General features: G+C 45.3%; 1 protein-coding gene across 8 annotated transcripts in view; it reads left to right on the top strand.

The window, feature by feature from the left end:
* Window positions 1–21,409, top strand: part of LOC126480948 (ras-specific guanine nucleotide-releasing factor RalGPS2) — a 365,602-nt gene that overhangs the window by 323,483 nt on the left and 20,710 nt on the right. For all 8 annotated transcript variants that reach the window (XM_050104370.1, XM_050104372.1, XM_050104371.1 and 5 more), the window contains 2 exons: window positions 7,261–7,363; window positions 12,703–12,992. In XM_050104370.1, coding sequence (XP_049960327.1) covers window positions 7,289–7,363; window positions 12,703–12,992 — 365 coding nt within the window. In that variant the 5' untranslated portion in view covers window positions 7,261–7,288. The remainder of the gene's footprint in view (window positions 1–7,260; window positions 7,364–12,702; window positions 12,993–21,409) is intronic.

Here is a 21,409-nt window from a genome sequence, read left to right as displayed (position 1 = left end):
GAACGCGCTCAGAGGTTTCCCTTCTCTGTAAAGCAGTACAGGCCGCGCACTGTTTCAGATCAGGAAGCATAAGAGTTTAGGAGCGCCACCGTTCAACTTACATAGTTGAACACGGGATTCCGCATCTTGACCCAAATCGTCATTTACAATTCCAGTAGGCACAGGATCATGAAGTCTGGACAGTGGCTCAGTGGAAACGTGTCTGTCGATCGGAAGAATCACGTATCTCACACCAGGTTGATAGTTATGTTCAGATACGACCTCATGCAGGCTCCAAACACGGAACGCGTCCCAGACGCAGGCCGCTGTGGGCAGTGTTACGCCACAGGGGACATTCATCTGGCTTCTGTGGCACCAGTTGTAGTTATCGAAGGACGCTGACAGTTGCGGGTTACGTGAACATTCTCTTTGAGAACAGAGGTTTTTTTTTTTTATTACTTGAAAATGAAGATGAACAGTTGTAAGACGTGTATGTTTCTATTGTCTATTGTCAAACCACAATTTATGAAAGATGTTTATATTTTATTAATAGGATTAAGTAGGAGTAATTAATATTTGTCATTTTGGAAATAATTGTGGTAGCAGGGAATGTCTGCACCAAAGTATTGTTGGCAGGAGAGACCGCACTTTAGCGTTCGTAGGAAGTCAGTAGTAAGCGAGATGTGAAGCGAGTCGGTAGCAGGTCTGAAACGAGAGGTTGAGAGGAGCGGTGTGCCTGCCAGCCAGCAGCTATGATTTACAAGAGATTATAAACGGATGTACAGAGACATCATCTAACTATTATCGTAAGAGGAACTAATATTATTGAATTATTTTTTTGAGAAACTCGAGACTACTGAAGGTATGTTTGCGCAATGCTAGTTGTAAGATTATTGTAAAAAGTAAGTCCCATTTGAACGTTTGTAAAATCATTTCATTACCAACAGTAAATATTTGAAGAATCATTTTCAGAATATAATTAATTTTTGTCAGCAATATTGCATTACTGATTATAATTCATCTCAAAAACCATCAACGTAAAACTTTGCAAAATTTTATTGTTGTGAAGAAAAAGTTTAACTATGAATTACGTAACTTCAGTCAAATTAATTAAAGAATAACGTCAGCTTTGCTGTTAAAGAATAACGTCAGCTTTGGTAATAAATACAGCCAATTATTATAGCAGCCCACCAGCAGCTAATAGAGTATAGTAAAACAGAGTACGTATATTCATGTCGTAGTTCGATGTAGCACTCAGATGGCGATCCAGTAACAGTAAAAAAAAGGTAAGGAACAGTTTTGGGTTATTGCAGGTAACGACTGAGGGCCACGACGGCGTCACATTCTATGTTTCGTCGAAATAATCAGAAAATAACTTTAATAAACAGCATTTAAATTTGTATGCGAAGATTAAGAAAGAGAATTAATTTCAAGGGGAAGATTTCATTTGTTATTATTAAGCAAGAGATAGAAATCCTATGGGAAGGTTTCATAGGTTATTGTAGAAGGGAAGGTTGCGTAACAAAAGAGATATAGAGGAGACGGGAAGGTTTCACAGTCACAACTGCAAGAAATTTCTTTTTCTGTAAGGTTGCCCACCAAGATGGTAGGCGGTGCCACTGAACGGACCAGGCGCTATGATTCCACGAACGCTAACTGCTCAAGAACCGGTAACCTCATAAAAAGTTTTTTGCGATTGTGACTGTTCATGTTCCTTTTTAATTAATGTTAAGTTGAACTGAGAGTTCTGAAACGTCAACTTGTCGTATAAGCATAAACTGCATGTTCAGTTTTCACATTTGCCTGAGGGGCGCTATAAATGGTCTGCCTTAATCGCCAACGAGTGAGATATTCATCTGATTAGGGAAGTACATTGTGTTGTATAGACAGGCTTACACAGTTGGTTCTTATTGAACAAAATATTGTAAACCGCAGAGATCTTAGTTATAGTCGCTTCTGGTCGTGGGATTACCGTAGCTTCGTTGTCGCTAACAATCCATTGCCCTTATGCCAGTCGGTGTATTTTCCGTAAAGCCTCATTTCACTAGGCTGTATTAGGATTCATCTTGTGAATGGTACAGCTTTCTTTCTTTCTTTCTTTCTTTCTTTCCATGAATAAATTGTCGAAGTTATCGCTATGTGAAGGAAGATGCACAGCACACAGGAAATTGAAAAGCGTTCAGTCGGTACCTGTCACGAGACAGACGTACGGAAAGTGGTTTGCCTCTGGTCAGTGATCCCTTCTCCCAGAAGAGCGCGCGTAAGAGCTGGAGTATTCGTGTTGGGAGCGCCAGCGGTCCGCTGGCGCCAGCGTCAGCTTCAGCCGTGTCGCGCCTGATGTGATGGAATTTCCGTCCGTGGCGGCGGTGCGGCGGCTGTAGCCGCGCGCGCCCTGGTACGGCAGGCAGCCGCTACGCTATCGGGCTTCTCTGCGCTCGTGTTTCACTGCGTCTCCCCCAGCCGTCGGCCCTCGGGCCGCCTGTTGCCTCACGCGCCTACGGTTATGACCTTGCACCGCGCGCTTTGGCGGCGAGCGCGGTGATGATGAGCACCGAGATTCATTTTGTTTTATAAGCAAGATACATTAGTGGTATTTTAAGTATACCGGGGCTGCACTCGTAATTTAAGATGTTTTGTTAATTGGCAGCTGTTTCCATTCTGTGTAAAGACCTTGTAAACACCATTCCGATTCGCTGCCGCCTTATCACGTGCTCTGACTGGATTTATCGCGTACCAGTCAAACCCCTCTGTTGAGCGAGATGTTTCCCATGATATCTCGCCAATAACGTTCTCGAACAGTAATTGATCTAATTACCTGTTTATAAGCAATGTTTAACGTTTATTTACGTCCACGGTTAACTCCCAATCACTCGTCGATCCTCTGCGAGTCTTCCAGCGTTTCGCTACTGTCGTCTGGCGGGACAGTTCCGTTTGCGGTGTTTATAAGTATACCCACTGTGTTAGTTCATACGGAGATGGAATTTCGCGCTGTCATTTTGACGTCTTGTTAGCCAATGTTGCTGAATATTTAGGAGAAGTCAACGCCATTTTCATTTGTTAAGAAATGGATGGATTAATTGAAAAGTACCAGGATGTCTCTGGAAGATGATACGCGCGTAGGACATGCCAAAACTTAAACAGCAAATGAAAATCGACTAGAAAGTGCCCATTGTGGGAGACACAACTGTTAAAATTGGACTAAAGCAAATGCGAAAACAAATTTTTTCAAAATTGGTTTGCTCGTTTTCAAGACTGTAGATGATTTTGTGCGTTGTCTACAAGCGCACGCGAGAAACGAAACAGCTTTCAGAACAGTGCGTGGAACTTGCTAAAGTCGATTTCATTTGCCGGAAATATTGAGGTCAGTGTCTTCTGTGATCCAAAAACGGTTCTTCTTGTTCATTGCTCATGAGCGACTCAAAAAAGTGTCTAACAAGTTATGCGCAAGAATTCTGGACCAGCAAGACGAAAGTAAGTACGTGAGGAGAGTCGTGAATTACAAAATGAGAAAAAATTATCAGGACAATGAAATATAGTTTCTCATTGGAAAACAAGAAGTGTAAATTGCTGGAATAGTCACACTGTTTACCAGGCTTCCTGTGCTGGAAAAACGTTTTGAGTTTGGTTAAAAAGGTAATTATGGCAGCTGTGGATGGTGGTCTGCATATCTGCCAGAATCGGACTCCGGGAATTGAATCTGCTCCCGCAAAAAAAGAAGAAAAAGTTTGAGAAAGCGTAATGCCCCAGGAGGCGGATATGTCAACAAAATTCGTATTTTTTACGCAATGAATGGTCTCTGTGCCTTGATAGAGAAACATGTTCTTACCCTGGCAGTGTCAGCAGTTCGTGGGCTAGTGGTTACATCGCTGCCTCTAGATTGCAGGGTTCCGGCTTCGATTCCCCTTCGGGTCGGAGATTTTCTCCGCTGGGGTGCTGTTTGTTTCATGTTGTGCTAATTATTTCGTTTCGTGTTCGTCGACGCGCAAATCGCCAAAGTGGCGTCAAACCTGGCCGCTGAACAGCTAGTGACGGGGACTCCCGGCCAACAGTGCCAGACGCACATTTCATTTCACTCTCGTAGTCAGATCTAAAGTTCGACCAGTGGCGAGTTTTAATTAGTGCTGTCATTAGTGTCAAAATAATATTTCTTAATTGTGGACAATAGAATACTCTCGTAACTATGAGAAACTGATGCATAACTTTCTACATACCCTACGGGCATTTTCGCTATTTTCAGGCTGCAGAAAATTCTAACTCGATAATGTAACTTGCAAAGTAATTGATTTTTCATTCGTACTTGGTCATTTGGACGAAGCACAAATTCCACAGCATTGTGCTTGTCACTGCATGAACAGTTCTTTTGCACTGGTGACTACGATAATACCGAAAGTTTTATAAAGATAGTAAGTCGGAGTATCAGGAACTGGGTTAGTACACGGTATGTGCTATGTTCGTGTCGTTCTTGAGAGTCTGAGTGTTCTTGTCTTCCTTGTGAGTCGGGGATCGTTATGTTTCTCTGTTGTATACGTGTCTTGAAGTCAGATTTCACAAGAAGACAACTGGTCCTATAATTTTTTGCGTCACAGGTAAGTGATGTGATGTCGTCGCCTGAGGTTGTTTGAGTGTCTCTGATACAGTGATAATTCGTGAGTGGCATTTGAACAGATCTGTGAACGACCTCTGACTGATGACAAGGACGCGGATCTTCGGAATTCTATCACAAAATGACCCATCATATGTTTTGAAGGGAAAGTATGATAAGGCATCCTTATGTGGGTTTTTACTTAAGACTTAATCTTATTTCCGTTCTCGTCACAGTATGAGAAATGTGGCATCATGCTTAAAGACGTTGGTTTGATATTACATTTTACGTTGCCGAAATAGATAATGGAATGATTTTTTGGTTGCATTCCACATTTGTATTGCGCGGAATAAGTATTTTACATTAGTTTTCAAGATACTGTACACGACATTTAAAACTAAGTGCTTATTTATAGCGCTGCGCTTTACGGCACGTTTGCTTTCTGTTCCGAGAACAGGTAAATTAAAATAAGCTACGCATTTCGAACGTTCTATTGAAGCAGTGTGTTGGATATAATACAGGACGAAATGTCCCGCAGTCCCGATCATTTCTTAGTAGTTCCATATCTAACGTTTAAATTCTCCAGATAATCGTCTGCACTTAAGGAAGTGCTGTTTCTAATTAGGTTAAGACCAGTTCCTTACTTAATCCATCAGCTTGAAATTTATGGCTGCAGCGCTCCGGCGGGCTTCCATTTGTAAAATGAAAAACTGCTGGGAGCGGTACGAAGGACAGAGTCGCAGTTTCGAAAGAAACCGCTCCATCTACCGAGCAGCTGGGCCACACCAGGCGCTCGGTAGTCGGTGCATAGCTTGTCTGTAGAGGAGAAGAAAACTCAGTTGAATGAATCTCCTTTAGTGGGAAACGTTTTAAAGTCTTTTCGCTAAGGAGCTGAACACTAACGTAGTCAAAGAAATTTCTAAAGAGCAGGTCATAGCCTTATCAAAATAAGTGTCCCATTATTAGCAGAAACTGATTCAAAGAAACTGGATTAAATGGTACGTTGATTGCATGAGATGGCAGTTGCTTTAGAGGCTCTAGTCCATTTATCCGTTTCTAATTTGTTAATATTTATGTCGCCTTGGAATATTTCTTGACATTTTTGTTTAAGGTTCGTATATCTCAGATTTGTGCACTTTTTTCCGTCGTTTGTCATGGTGATCATTGAATTTACTGAAGTTCATAATATTTGCTCAACATGAGTTTAGCGTAGATATGCCGTTCCTAATATTGATGTTCATTGATATCTCCAGCAGTTTAAAGTCAAGCTTAAAAAAGTCTTCTCATGAATACTTGCGATGACAGGCTAATTTGGAGTAATAAAAAAATCTATGGAAAACCGATTTCCTTCGCATTATATCTGTGGGGACATCGTTCTATCTTGAAATGTAAAGCTGTTGGAGGTGATGGCTGCCTTTGGTCCGACCTCTGGACTGATTTAGCCAGTCAGTTATAGGAGTGCCTACATCTTAATATGATTCCACTTCCGTGGATCTCGATATTTTTCACATTAACAAATATCGCCAGAGGTGAGAGATTTGAGAAGTGACACAAAAACGCTTGGACTTGCCGTTAGCGCGTATAATATTTTACGTTTCTAAGATTCCACGCGTTTGAACTTCTTTCTGTTGTTATTCCACTCGTTGACATGAATTGCATATAAGCAGATATCGGAGCTTGCAACCCTTATCATTGGTACACTGATGGTAGATTAGTTGCATATGACACGGAGCACCTACGAAGTCCTGGTTTGAGTTGCCATTAAAAACCTGTTGCAACTAGAAACTCAATTAGGGTTGTGTCTGCTTGTTTCGCCGTCTGCAGTGAAGTCATGTTGTCTAGTTTTTAGGCTTGGGAGAGGGAAAATTGAGATCTGAAATTGGTTTTTATGCTGTTGATGTTTAAGAATGGGAAAAAAGTGGTTTGGCAATTCAGCTCGCTCTAGCCTGTGATCTTACAATAGAATAATCTGGAACTAGTACAGCGCTTTTATTGCTCACCAAGTGAGGCGGTGCAGAAATTAAGCTCCTAGACTTGCTTTCTTGAGAAACAGTGTTCAGATCCTCGTCTGTCCATGCCGATTTAGAATTTTTGTGGTCTCCCTGTATCACTCCTTTAGGCGAAAGCTGGGATGGTTATTTTCAGGAGGATATGGCCGAACCCTTCATCGACCCATGCCCTGTCAGGACTTCTGTATGTTCTGTAAAGACGTCGTCGTCGACGGAATGTTAATCCCTAAAGCCCCTTCTTTTTGGAACTACGTTCCAGAGTACATTATTATTATTATTATTATTATTATTATTATTATAGGCATTTCAAGCATTAATTTCAGGTGATAGGTCGATTATAATGCAGGTGTTATTGTGGCTGTTTTGATTAAGCTCGTAGCCGGCACACACTCGGGAATACAGTGAGAGAGCGGAGTAGACTGACAGAAAGTAACTGATTCTGCAATATGAAAACGAGCAGCCGTCTTATACACATGGCAAGTGCCGCCTGCTTCACTTTCACTAGCGTTGTTGGTAACTAGTTCCAGGTTAGGAGCTCCATCAAGGAGATTGCTACACGCCTGGTGTTTGTAGAACTGAGCCAGGCGAGGAGGCAATGGACACTGCGGTGACGACCAAACTGATCCGCGACGCGCTGACAGGGCACGATAATTGAAACCCGTGTGAGCCCGGATGTTTGTTCTGTTCCAGACATGGGACCTCTGTGACACGACCGCCCATGGCCAACATGCGCTACTGTGAGATGCCACGAGATGTGTCGTGCGATAGCCTGGCGGCTCTGCGCATCGCTGAGGTAAGCAAGCCTATCTGTAAGTAGCATTAAACAATGCCGATAGTACTCTCAAGTTCAGTAAGTGTTACTAATACGTATCACCCATGTATTAAATTTGTGTTTTTATAATTGTAAGAAAAACACACACCATGACGTTTTTGCACATTTTTAGCGCCGAAAGCGCGTAACTACGACGAATGATTTTGCTGTGAAAAATTGGAAACACTTTTTATTTACTCATTTCACAACCTCGATGATTACCTACGCTGATCACCAAGAACGTTATCACCCTTGCCCACCGCGAGACTGCATGCCCCTCTGGTGGCGTTGCAGGCGTATGACGCGGTAAGGAAAGTACGAATATGTGAACGGAGCAGAGACGAATATAGAATCATGCTAGTGACGATACGGGGCGCAAATCGGGGAATCCTCTGACGTTAGCGGCTGTGACGAAGAGCGGATTGTTATGCCAGGTGTATGCGAGCGAGCGTCTCGGAAACGGCGCAGATGGCCGGCTGTTCGCGTCCCACTGTCGTGAGGATCTGTGGAGAATGGTCGGAGTTCGGTGAAGCCACGAGCAGGCGACAAGATGTTGGGCGTCCACACCTCATCACAGATGCTGGAGGTCGGCGGCGTGCCCGCTGTCTTAAACAGGATAGCCGGATCTCAGTACAGAATACAGCACTGGTTCAGGCTCGAATCCTGCCTCTGGCATGGATGTGTGTGTGATGTCCTTAGGTTAGTTAGGTTTAATTAGTTCTAAGTTCTAGGCGACTGCTGACCTCAGAAGTTAAGTCCCATAGTGCTCAGAGCTATAACTGGTTCAGGTACAAGTCTTTCGGAGCATACCATGCAATGCACTTGGTTGATCATGGGGTTTCTCGGTAGACGACCTTTGTGTGTTCTCATGTTGACACCCAGACAGCGTCAGTCGGGATTGCAGTGAGCACGAGGTCGCAGAGTTTCGACCGTGGGTCAGCGCAGACGTGTCACCTGGTCGGATGAATCGTGTTTCTTGTTAAGATCGATGGTCGTTTCTGTATACGCCGCCATCCAGGCGAACGGATGCTCGAAATATGCTCTGCGCCATGTACGCAAGGCGGTTGCTGGCGCGGGGGTGGGGGCAGTATTATGCTAATGCAGTATTCTTCTGTGCTTCCATGGGGTCTGTGATGGTAATCGATAGCACTAGGCGAACGTTATTGGGGATCGCTTGCATCCCTTCATGCTCGATGCCTTCACCGTAGACGATGGGATCTTCCAGCAAGATGACAGCCCGTGTCACAAGGCCGCCGTGCTATACGCCCGTTTGAGCAGCATGATAGTGAACTGACGTTGCTGTCGTGGCCACGAAATCCTCGCGATCTGAACCCGATGGTACACGTCTGGGAAGCTGCCGGGCGCCGTTCCGCGCCCACGTTCCACCAGCCAGTAACTTACGGGATCTCTGCGAGAACATCTGGCTCCACATACCTCCGGAAACCTACCGAGCACTTCCCGAACCCATGGCACGCTATTAATCTGGTAGTCATAATGTTTTGTCTCCTCACTATATACTCAAACATCCAGACCAGTAACGTAATTTGCATTGAAGGTAGACTTAAGTGAATATTGAAAGGCTTTTATATGGGTTTGATTCTTTCGCTGCTGCTGTTTGACTGTTAACACCATTCATGTATCACAGTTGTATTCTCGACTGTACAAAAAATGGACATCGATAAAAAAAAGACGCGATAAACTTAAGTATATAACCAGTTTCGTTACCAAAATACATACTGTAGATCGCAAGCCTCATTCGACCATGACGTAAAAATATGTTACCAATGACGATGGCAAAATAGTTTTGTTCCCCATTCCGTTTTAGTATAGGGAAGTTTTCTGATACAAACTGTGTTGCGACAAATGTTTGTTCTTTTTCAGCTTCTCATTTAGAATGAACAACGTTATATGCCTATTGTGTGTCCAAAATTACAGCAAGCTACATGTAACAGTTACTATCATTAGAAAACTGCATAGGTAGTTTCTCCTTCTATCGAAGCGTTGTTCTTATTCAATAGAGGGGCCAGTGGAGTGGTATAAGGAAAGGAAACTCTATTACATGCTGTGAAGCATGATATTTTAAGGCGAAGTATCACACAGGATAAAGGAATAGTAAATGGTGTGCAGTGCTGAGAATTTTTTTATGCAGGCCTTATTCTCGTGGCGTCTCAAGGTCAGTGACGAAGCCAACCGTTCTGAGTATACTACATATGTCGAGCCCTCATTGAGACTCCAGTTTCTAGCGTTCACGGTTTGTTTCACTCTGCAAAACAGGAAGTAGTGACGAACTTAACATTCTTTAAGAATGCTTGAGGTATTGGAAGTGTAACTAACGCTGCCATGGAATTCAGTGAATTAATGCACTATCGTCATTTCCTCCAATAATGTGACTGAAACATTCATAGGTTGTAACTTGGAAAGAGGATCAACAAGTAAAGCAACACCAACAAGCAACAATAAATGGCAGTTCTGCTCATAGTCGCAGCCAAACGATGGTAAACCATTGCTGTTTTGATCATCATTTATTGCTTTCATTTTACGTCGCTGACGAGGGCCCTTGTAGGCTGATGGAAGTTCACTTTTGAAGCGTTTTTTTGATTGCGTCAGATGAAAATTAAATTCAGCAGCAACAGCTGTACGCATACTTCCAGATATTAGATGGATGTGACTGCATTCGGTGTTTGTTCGCTAACCGTGTAATCATACAGTAACTGTATTTTCCGCCCGTTTGTTCACAGAACCTCGCATTCTTTCTGGTGAGGTCCAACTGCCAATCCTTGGACCAAGCATTGATATTCTGCATGAGATACATCCGGGCAGTTTTTATTTTTAGATAAATCAGTTAACGAATTAAAGCTGCTGGAATACAGAAGACGATTGCCGTCTTCAGAAACACAACATTGTAGAATACCATACATTACTTTAACGTTAGGTACTTTAACGGAGGAGCAGACATCATAAGTCGGTGAGTATAGAATATATAGATTACAAATTGGAACCGAATATCTGTTCATTTGTTGTTCGTCTTCCATCTCCCCTTAAACGGATATATTACGATAGAATTTTAAACACAACACAGTGCAGTTATCCTCCCCACGTTAATGCACCTGCTCACACTTCGTTGTCTTTTCGTGAATTTTTCGCCGAAGACAGTACTGTAATGATGCTCTAGCCTCCGTGTGTGTGCCACCCATGTGACTGTGTCCCTAAAAGTAAAGAAGACCTTAAAGGAAATTGTGTTACAAGCGTGGACGGGATTAAAACGCATCGCTGAGAGGGCTAAAAGCTATCCCAAAGATGTAATTCTAGTAGTGTTTCGGGAATTGAAAAAAGCGCTGCCACAAGTATATAATATGTAATGAGGGGAATATTTTGATGAGGATAACATTGATGTAGGCCAATAAAGAAACCCAGCGTTGGGTCCAAGATTTACCGCTGTGACTGCCAATAACATTGTCCATGATGCTCTCAACGCCACGAACGTGCCGACATTGTGTAAGAGACGATAATGTTTCAATTATTCCAGGTTTTCTATCACAATCTTTTTTTTAAGATCTATTACAGAGAAAGTCCATTTGTCGCAGTGTCTTGTAAAGAAATCTACCCGGGGGAAAATGGATATTTTGTTTCACTAAATTACGTAATGTGGGCACTATTTTTTAATAACTATGTAAAAGTCGCTCATCGTTTATTGAATTCTCCATTTTGTAAAGCTGTTTAAAAAGCCATGGATTTCCTCCCAAGATCCGTAGCGCTCTGTCTTGGTCTATCCCGTAAACCATGTGGTTTATTTTCGCGTTCTCCGATGCGTCCTGTTGTGTCAAAGCTGACCTTTGTGTAAATTGCAGCCGTTTGTTTGCAACGGGTAATACTAGCCAGTAGTTCTTTTGATGCCGACTCATGAGAAGCTGTAATAGTGATAGAGACGTCCGAATGGTCTTTATTCCGAAAATAGCTCTACTTAGAATTGTGCACATTTTCTTGCGATGTTGTATGCTAATCCGTCACATCTGAATAACCAAGTATAACACCAAAATATACTAACTGAACTGGTAACTAAAGTCACGCGAACGTACATCACGACATACTGCACTAACACTGCTGAACACGAAGCAGGCACCTGATTTTGTGGAGTGCCAGTAGCGCAGTTACGTGGTTCTTCCGGGGAAGGCCACTTCTCCCACCAAGATCGTTGCCAGCTCGTCAGTTTACCGACCGACTATATTTGCGTTGCGACTTCCCTGTGTACAACAGCATCATCGACGAACAACATGGAGCTTTCGGCGTTATCCAGTAAATCTTCTGTTAGACACTGAAGAGCCAAAGAAACTGGTAAACCTGCATAATACTGTGTAGGGCCCCCTCGAGCCCACGGAAGTGCCGCAACACGACGTGACATGGACTCGGCTAATGTCTGAAGTAGTACTGGAGGAAATTGACACCATGAACGCTGCTGAGCTGTCCATAAATCCGTAGGAGTACGACGGGGTGGATATCTCTTCTGAACAGCACGTTGCGAGGCATCCCAGATACGCTCAATAATGTTCATTCCCGGTGACTCTTGCGGCCAGCGGAAGTGTTTAAACTCAGAACCGCTCTGTAGCAATTCTGGACGTGTGGGGCGTCGTATTGCCCTACTGAAATTGCTCAAGTCCGTCAGAATGCACAATGGATATGAATGGATGCAAGTGATCAGAAAGGATGCTTACGTACGTGTCACCTATCAGAGGCGTATCTAGACGTACCAGGGGTCCCAGATCACCCAACTGCACACGCCCCACACCGTTACAGAGCCTCCACCAGCTTGAACAGTCATCTGCTGACATGCAGTGTCCATGGATTCATGAGGTTGTCTCCATACCCGTACACGCCCATCCGCTCGATACAATCTGAAATCAGACTCGCCCGATCAGGCAACATGTTTCCAGTCAACACCACCCTAGTGTCATGTTGACGGGCCCAGCCGAGGCGTAAAGCTTTGTGTCGTGCAGCGATCAAGGGTAGACGAGTGGGCTTTCGGCTCCGAAAGCCCATATAGATAATGTTTCGTTGAATGGTTCGTACACTGATACTCGTGTTCCACCTGTCTTCGGTCCGAACTGCGCACACAATTTTTGCAAAACATGTGGTTTCTTCGGGCTTCATTGTGAAGCATTGGTTGCACAGACACTTTGCTTTTGGGTACGGTGTTTTAGGGTCATATTTCGGGTATTCTTCGAGAGGTGCAGTTATACTGTCGATTTTTTCATCACTCCAATTGTTTCCCTCTTTAGGATTCGACTCAATGTGATGCTATCAATTTCCGAATCCGCTTTGGACAGGGACGGGAGGACAACGCCGAGGGCGCGAGCCCCGAGAAGTCCCCGTCGTCGGACGCGTCGCCGCCGTCCGGCTTCCTGGTGAACGGCACGGAGACGCCGCTGCTTAGGCCACGGCCCGCGTCTGCCGCCGCGACGCCTCACGCCGAGCAGGGGGGCGCCAGGACGGCAGCAGCAGCTGCGGGCGGCCAGGGCGCTGCGAGCCGCCGCACGCTGCCGCCGCACGCAGAGTCCGGCCGCAAAATATCGCACCCCGGCGCCGCGCGGCCCGCCGTCTGCTACGACAACTACGGGTACGTCACGTCACGTTGCACTGCACTTTTTAATTATACATGCTCACGGATCCAAGGTTTGATTCTAGGGGAAAGGGGAAGTGTCACAGTTACTGTCTCTGTGCCCATCCCACACACAACTCCTCCCCCCCCCCCCCCCCCCCCCTCCCTCGCAAGGGAAAAACCCACTTTTAACATGCCACAGATGCCTACAATTATAAGTATGATGGTAATAAAATATATTAAAAATTAATACAATAGTAAAAATAATTTGCTTACATCGCTTCAGCAATTGTACAAGAAGTTGCAGTACACAGAAATACACCTAATATTGCAAGAGTTCATGAAAAAAAATTGTTGCAGGTACATGGTAAACAACAAGATTAGATTAGATTAGATTAGTACTTGTTTCATAGATCATGAATACGACACTTCGTAATCATGTGGAACGTGTCAGGTTAATAAAAGGTGTCTAAAAAAATGGTTCAAATGGCTCTGAGCACTATGGGACTCAACTGCTGAGGTCATTAGTCCCCTAGAACTTAGAACTAGTTAAACCTAACTAACCTAAGGACATCACAAACATCCATGCCCGAGGCAGGATTCGAACCTGCGACCGTAGTGGTCTTGCGGTTCCAGACTGCAGCGCCTTTAACCGCACGGCCACTTCGGCCGGCAAAAGGTGTCTACACAAGATATTACATTAGACAAAATATTACATGACACTCAATAATTTTAATTTCTTTTTTTTTTAATTTTTTTTTTGTGGGCGTTGGGAAATCACTCACTTACTATATCCAAAAATTCATCTAATGAGTAGAAGGAGTTGCCATTTAGAAATTCTTTTAATTACCTTTTAATTGGTATATGGCTATTTGTCAGACTTTAGATGCTATTAGGTAAGTGACCAAAGACTTTTGTGGCAGCATAATTTACCCCCTCTGAGCCAAAGATTTAACCTTGAGTCGTGAAGATCACTCTTTCTCCTAGTGTGGTAGCCATGTACACTGCCATTACTTTTGAATTCGTTCAGAATGTTAATAACAAATTTCATAAGTGAATATATATATTGTGAGGCCACAGTGAAGATTTCTAGCTCTTTAAATAAGTATCTGCAGGATGATCTTGGATGAGCTCCAGCAATTATTCTGATTACACACTCTTGTGCAATGAACACTCTTTTACTCAATGATGAGTTACCCCAGAATATGATGCCATACGAAAGCAGAGAATGAAAATAGGCATGGTAAGCTAATTTACTCAAATGTATATCACCAAAATTTGCAATGACCCTAATAGCATAAGTAGCTGAACTCAAACGTTTCAGCAGATCAAAATTAAACTTTTCACTCGAGGGAAGACTTGAACCAAGAACCTCTTGTTCCGCAGTTGCTCGCGCTAACCACGGGACCAACGTAATGGATGGTACAGTATGTGAAAGACAAACACTCAAACTTTTTCTTACGGTATTATAAATATTCTGTGTGTCCGCTGTTCAACACATATTTAATTGCCAGTCCACCTGTCCACACATGACCCAGCACATAGAGACTGGCGGTAAGAATAGCTGCTACCGTGTGGTGTCACAAGTTTTTGAGGTTCTGTAGTAAAAGTGGAATGTGAACAGCAAGCTTCGTGTAACACCATAAGGAAAAGCATTGTGAGCCAACAAGTCTTCTGACTGTAGTGTCCACTGGAGTAGTGCCAAGTCAGAGGATACAAGGTGGCCCACGTGGTTGGTGACGTCCCATTCAGTTAATCTCATCGAAAATTGTGGTAATGTGGAAGACGTGCCATTTTCTTGTAACATAAACTATCTGTCGTCAGTTCTGTCACGTGCCGTGAGCTGCATTGCAACTTGTTGAGAAAGGCGATACTGTCGACAGTCCCCTGAGTGAAGGTGGTCTTTCGGTATGCTTGTACCACTTCACTGTGCTGTTCTAAACTGGTGGTCTCTTGTGAAACTTGCCACAGAAAGCTCTTTTCCACAGTCACTACCAATTGGCACTGGGCAAATTCTAACACACACACACACACACACACACACACACACACACACACACACACTGCTTTCTGTGCCTGGATCACTGCTGTTTTCAGCAACTATAGTCAATGGTGCCCCTGTTGGTGGTTTTCCAAACTAAATTGCTGGCATCATGTTTAAAAATAACTTGGAGTGTGTGTCTTACCCATACTGTATAATTTGTTAAGTTACATGTATCCCTTTATGTACACCGATTCTTTTTTTATTTTTATTTATTTATTTTTTTTATTTGGAAAATGTTTCACGGACATTGTAATTACCGTGTATAGCACTTGAGAAGCATACATCCAGAACTTTGAGATGTACATGTCTCAAGCGAGTGATTTAACAACTGTAATAGTTTTTCATCATTGACACAATATAAAATTCACATTTAAACTTGCCATTATCAGTATTTCCCAAAGCACAGCAATTGTAAATACATGTCATCAGTCTATGGCTAACAGAGTGTGTAAATTTGGGGCAAGTTGTCTCGTTCAGTTACTTCTATCGTTTCCCTTTGTCTCCTCTAACTGAACGTCCTCTGATTTGCCACTTCTACCTGTGGTGGACATTAAGAACCATGTCAGAATTATTGTCAACAGCAGGTGTGGTCAGTCCGTGAATGTGTCTCTTTACCTGCTAGAATGTTAGCAGTCTGGCCACAAATCCATACATGTGGGTTGCTTCTCATGCAAGTAACTGAAAAGTTTTCTGTGTTATACTTAGCTCGCAACTTCTATAATTCCCTGCCATTTTTGGCACTCCTTGACTGAGATAATCCTGCTAAATATCGATGAAAACAACCAGCAACAAACGGTACTGATAGTACTTTCATAGTCAAGAAATAAACTTTAAATATTGGTTATTACTTCTTGAAGCTATGTATAACTTTTGCTTATTAAGCTTCACACCTGCTCATGTTAATGGGTCTTCTGTAATTTTTTTTTTTTTTTGTGTCTTCAATTTTTCGCATTGACTGGCATAATTAAATTTGAGCAAACATTTTTTTTAGGTTGTTTCAGGTGTAATTCAGGTTTAGCATTCAACTAGAGCAGTAGTTCCCAACCTTTCTGAAAACATTACACCTTCTCCCCATTCCCATCACCATCAACATTAGCATCTAGCTGAACTTTATTTCTAAAATGAATAATTTTCCGTTTATCTGTGTTCTATTAAATCACAAACTAATGATTCAATGAGACAATTGGTACTCCTTATTTACAACAGTCTTTTAATAAAAACTGTTTTTTTTAATATATATAAAATGAAGCACTTCTCAGTGCATTGTGAGTGCTACCTGCAATTTCTCTTCTGAAAAGAAAGCTAACCATCTTTATCGAGGCTAGACATTTGTTAAGATAAACTTTCTCTGCACCACACCTCTCCTTAGTGACCTGCAGACTCATTTCAAACCAACCAAGTGAAAATGTGTGCACTATACTTACTGTTTACACTTGATTGCTGGACTCCTTAACACTCATTTCACAAGGTATTACATTTGCCACGGTGTCTCATACATTAATGCTAGTATTTGAAATAAAAAAGTGTAATTATTGATAACTTGGGTACTTAAGATTATAACCTTCTGAAACATTGATCTTACAAAAATAATTTAGTTTTGTGACACACACAGTTAAACCCTTTCATTTTTTACCCAACAGAAAATTTAATTTAAGCCCCCCAGGGAGTAATTCCCCTAAGGCTGAGAACCACTGAACAAGACTGATGTGGGGAAAAAGAACTGAACCCGAACTGTCCTTGTCTCCCCAGTATGACATGCAAAAGTCCATGCGTGCCAACAGGACAGCAGCATTTGTAACACTATAACAGCAAGCTGTGCTGTGTTAAATCTGGGATTAGTAGAATACCAGAGAATCATTTCTAGAAATGTGTAAGGAATTAAGTCTGTACAACAGACTACGGGAGGGAGCATGTGGTCTCTCTTGCTACCCGTTGTGGACACCTTTACCTGAACTGTAGCATTTATATCTCGTGCCATATTTGTTCTGTTCAACAACATTATTGTCCATCATGTATAGCAGCCATTTCCTAAAATGGCACACACATTGGGTTGTTACTATTATTCTTTCACAGTATGCATAACAGCCCCCATAACTTTTAAAGCTGTTTACTATACGCACCTTAGTGATCTAGGACCCAATCAGTTGCTGGGAGAAAGGTATGGAGAATACCACTTGAGTAGATTAGAACTTGCATCACCATTACCAACTCTTGTGTAAGCTTCGTTTCTGTTGCGTAACTGAGCGAATCGATCCATTGGTAAGACACAACTATATTTGGGAGAAGTAAAGTACAGGTACTAATCTGATCATGCAGATTAACTCGCACACTTCTCTCAACATGTGGTCTGTGGGACAGATTACATGACTGTGTAAATTACTTGGAAACGTTTATTGTTGGATCTGGATTAATTGCCTGCACTGATACACATCCAGTCAGTGTAAATAATAGTCACTAGCCTCACTTTTGCCCACAAGACAGGGTTAAACTTCTCCCGACTCCAAAGCCAGTGCTGAAAGCTCTGTAACTATGTAACTGCTCTCAGAAAGATATCCTAGCTGGAGTGGACTGGAATGCGTAGAATGCTAACAGTTTGTGTACACCTGCAACTGGTTTCTAACAACACTGGTAACCTCCACTAGACCCCCTGCGGGTCCGGGGTAAGAATAGGCCCGAGGTATTCCTGCCTGTCGTAAGAGGCGACTAAAAGGAGTTTCAACCGTTTCGGCCTTCTATGTGTTGGTCCCCCTTGGGGTTTGACCTCCATTTTTCAAAATTCTACAGAAGTACGAGCCTTTTGGGGAAGGACACCTTACATGGTGTACCACTGGTCCTAAGTGCACTAAGACCTTGGCACTCAGCATTGCACCGGCGTTGTCACCATACCCATTATTCCTCAAATTGGGCCTAAACGCCTGATGGGTTGTCCAAGTTACGCCCATAGTGCATCTCCATCTGCACCAGCGATCATGATGGACTTTCCATGGCACCAGAAATCCAGCATGGTAGCCAGCCCGTTGTGGTGGGGTCGTCATGTACCCTCTAGGTTGTAGCCCCCTGACAACACAGGGATCGTACTGCCGATACCTGAGCTGCACCCTCCCCACGTTGGCCAAGGAGTAGATGCCCGTCTCCTTGGGGCATCAGGACTCCCGGCAATGGTCATCCTGCCAGGTGGCCCTTGCTGCGGCTGGGTGGCGCCCGTGGGGAGAGCCCCTGGTCGGAGTGGGTGGTATCGGGGCGGACGTTTCGCACATGAAACGTCAACACGTATCAGGTCGCTCTGCGGCCGAGTCTTCCAAAAGAAAAGGTACCGTTTCTAGTTCTGGTTCTCCTGCCCTTTCCCCCTTGCCCACTCCATGGGAGGAGGGACAGGCCCGCCGGCTTGGGGCGAAGTACTTCCCCCGCTATTTGGTCTGTTCTCGAACAGATGGGGGGACGTTCGCCACCTCCAAGCCCATGTTCTTTGTTCAGCACATTGAGGACATCTTCGGGGAAATCGAGGCTCTCAGCAAGATGCGATCAGGGTCCGTTCTTATCAAGACCACCTCTGCCACACAGTCGGCGGCACTCCAGGCGTGCGACCGCCTAGGGGACATCCCAGTCTCCATTGTCCCACATCTGGCACTCAATAGGACGCAGGGGGTTATTTTTCATCGTGACCTCCTGCTACAATCTGATGAGGAGCTCAGGGCCAACCTGGAGCGCCGCGGCATGCATTTCGTCCGGCGAGTCCAGCGCGGCCCCAAAGACCGTCGCATCGACACCGGGGCCTTTATCCTCGCCTTCGAGGGGGACGTTCTCCCGGAGAAGGTAAAGGTGATGTGCTACCGGTGCGACGTGCGACCTTACGTCCCGCCTCCTATGCGCTGTTTTAGGTGTTTGCGCTTTGGGCACATGTCGTCCCGGTGTGAGGCTGAGCCCCTTTGTGGCGACTGTGGACGTCCTCTTCGTGAGGAACATACTTGCACCCCACCACCTCGGTGCCCTAATTGTCCTGGCGTCCACTCGCCTAGGTCCCCAGACTGCCCCGTCTATCAGAAGGAGAAAAAGATACAAGAAATCAAAACTTTGGATCGGCTCTCTTATTCTGAGGCCAGGAAAAAGTATGACCGCCTTCATCCCGTGTCACTGGCCACTTCGTTTGCCTCAGTTGTGTCCACTCCTTCCGCTGTATCCTCACCTCTATCCTGTCCCCCCTCCGCCTCCTCTGCCCATCAGGGGGCTCTGCCTCCGCCTCCCAAATCCCTCCCTTCCAACTCCTCCTCCCCCGCGGCCCCCACCCCCCCTGCCCCAGGGGCCACCCTTCCTCCTCCTCCTCCTCCTCCTCCTCCTCCTCCTCCTCCTCCTCCTCCTCCCCCCCCCACGCCACCTGAGAAGCGATCCTCTTCTCAGGCGTCCATCGGGGAAACGTTCCGGACCCCAGCTTCCGAGGTCCGGCGTTCCAAAACGGACCCCGCGCGTGAGGACCTTCTTCGGGTCCAGCCCACCATCCCTGTGCCTCCTCGGCCTTCCAAGAAGGCCTCCAAGAAGAAGTCTCTATCCCCCTCTCCACCCCGGCGCGTTTCATCTGACGCTTCATCCGTGAGTCACTGCTCCCGGCCGTCCTCAGTTTCGCCGGGACGCTCTGCTGCCAGGCGTTCCGCCGGCCTTTTGTCGGCAACTGATGCGGCCCCTCCTACACAATCAGGGACAGCGGCCGCAGCTGGCGACGAGTCGATGGAACCGGATCCGCCTGCCGTCAGTTGTAGCGTTGTTGCCTTGCAACCTGGCCCTCCGCGGCCATCGAGGTGACCAGCTCTTCCCCGTCTCGTTCCCCCAACTTTTTGACTAGCAATGGCGTTGTTTCATTGGAACATAAGAGGTATTCGATCTAATCGGGAGGAATTACAACTGCTCCTCCGCCTGCACTGTCCGCTCGTCCTTGGTCTCCAGGAAACCAAGTTGCGCCCGACTGACCGTATTGCCTTTTCCCACTATACCTCGGAGCGGTATGACCTCGCCCCTGTGGACGGTATCCCAGCTCATGGTGGGGTCATGTTGCTCGTTCGGGACGATGTCTATTACCATCCCATCCCATTGACCACCCCACTCCAAGCAATAGCTATCCGCATTACTCTTTCTGCTTTTACTTTTTCAGTTTGTACCGTCTACACTCCACCGTCATCTGCTGTTAGTCGGGCTGACATGATGCACCTGATCGATCAGCTTCCCCCGCCGTTCTTATTGTTTGGCGACTTCAATGCCCATCATCCCCTTTGGGGCTCTCCTGCATCCTGTCAAAGAGGCTCACTCTTGGCGGATGTCTTCAACCATCTCAATCTTGTCTGCCTCAATACCGGCGCCCCGACTTTCCTCTCGGACTCTACTCATACCTACTCCCACTTGGACCTCTCGATCTGTTCTACCACTCTTTCCCGTCGGTTCGAGTGGTATGTCCTTTCTGACACCTATTCGAGCGACCACTTCCCCTGTGTCGTTCGTCTCCTGCACCACACCCCATCCCCACATCCTTCGCGCTGGAACATACTGAAAGCTGACTGGGGACTTTATTCCTCCCTGGCGACCTTTCCGGACCACGATTTTCCCAGTTGTGACAGTCAGGTCGAATACCTCACGGCTGTTATTATCCATGCTGCCGAACGTTCCACACCTCGTACTACTTCTTCTTCACGTCGCGTTTCCGTCCCCTGGTGGAACGAGGCTTGTAGGGACGCTATCCGTGCTCGACGACGTGCTTTACGCACCTTTCGCCGCCATCCTACGTTGGCGAATTGTATTGAATACAAACGACTCCGAGCGCAATGCCGTAGAGTCATCAAAGACAGCAAAAAAGCTTGCTGGGCCTCTTTCACGAGCTCCTTTACCAGTTTTACTCCCTCTTCCGTTGTTTGGGGTAGCCTGCGCCGGCTGTCGGGCATTAAGGCCCACTCCTCAGTACCTGGCCTGACCTCAGGTAATGAGGTCCTTGTTGATCCTGTGGATGTCTCCAACGCCTTTGGCCGCTTTTTCGCGGAGGTTTCAAGCTCCGCCCATTACCATCCTGCCTTCCTTCCCAGGAAAGAGGCAGACGAGGCTCGGCGACCTTCCTTCCACTCGCTGAATCTGGAAACTTACAATGCCCCCTTTACTATGCGGGAACTCGAACGTGCGCTTGCACTGTCCCGGTCCTCTGCTCCGGGGCCAGATGCCATTCACGTTCAGATGCTGGCACACCTTTCTCCGGCGGGCAAAAGCTTCCTTCTTCGTACCTACAATCGCGTCTGGACCGAAGGTCAGGTCCCCATGCGTTGGCGTGACGCCGTTGTTGTTCCTATACCCAAACCCGGGAAGGATAGACACCTTCCTTCTAGTTACCGCCCCATTTCTCTTACAAGCTGTGTCTGTAAGG

This window comes from Schistocerca serialis, chromosome 5, assembly GCF_023864345.2.
Source record: "Schistocerca serialis cubense isolate TAMUIC-IGC-003099 chromosome 5, iqSchSeri2.2, whole genome shotgun sequence".
NCBI classification, from domain to species: Eukaryota; Metazoa; Arthropoda; class Insecta; order Orthoptera; family Acrididae; genus Schistocerca; species Schistocerca serialis.
The sequence above is the reverse complement of the archived record's forward strand: the minus strand, read 5'-3'. Positions and strand labels throughout refer to the sequence as shown.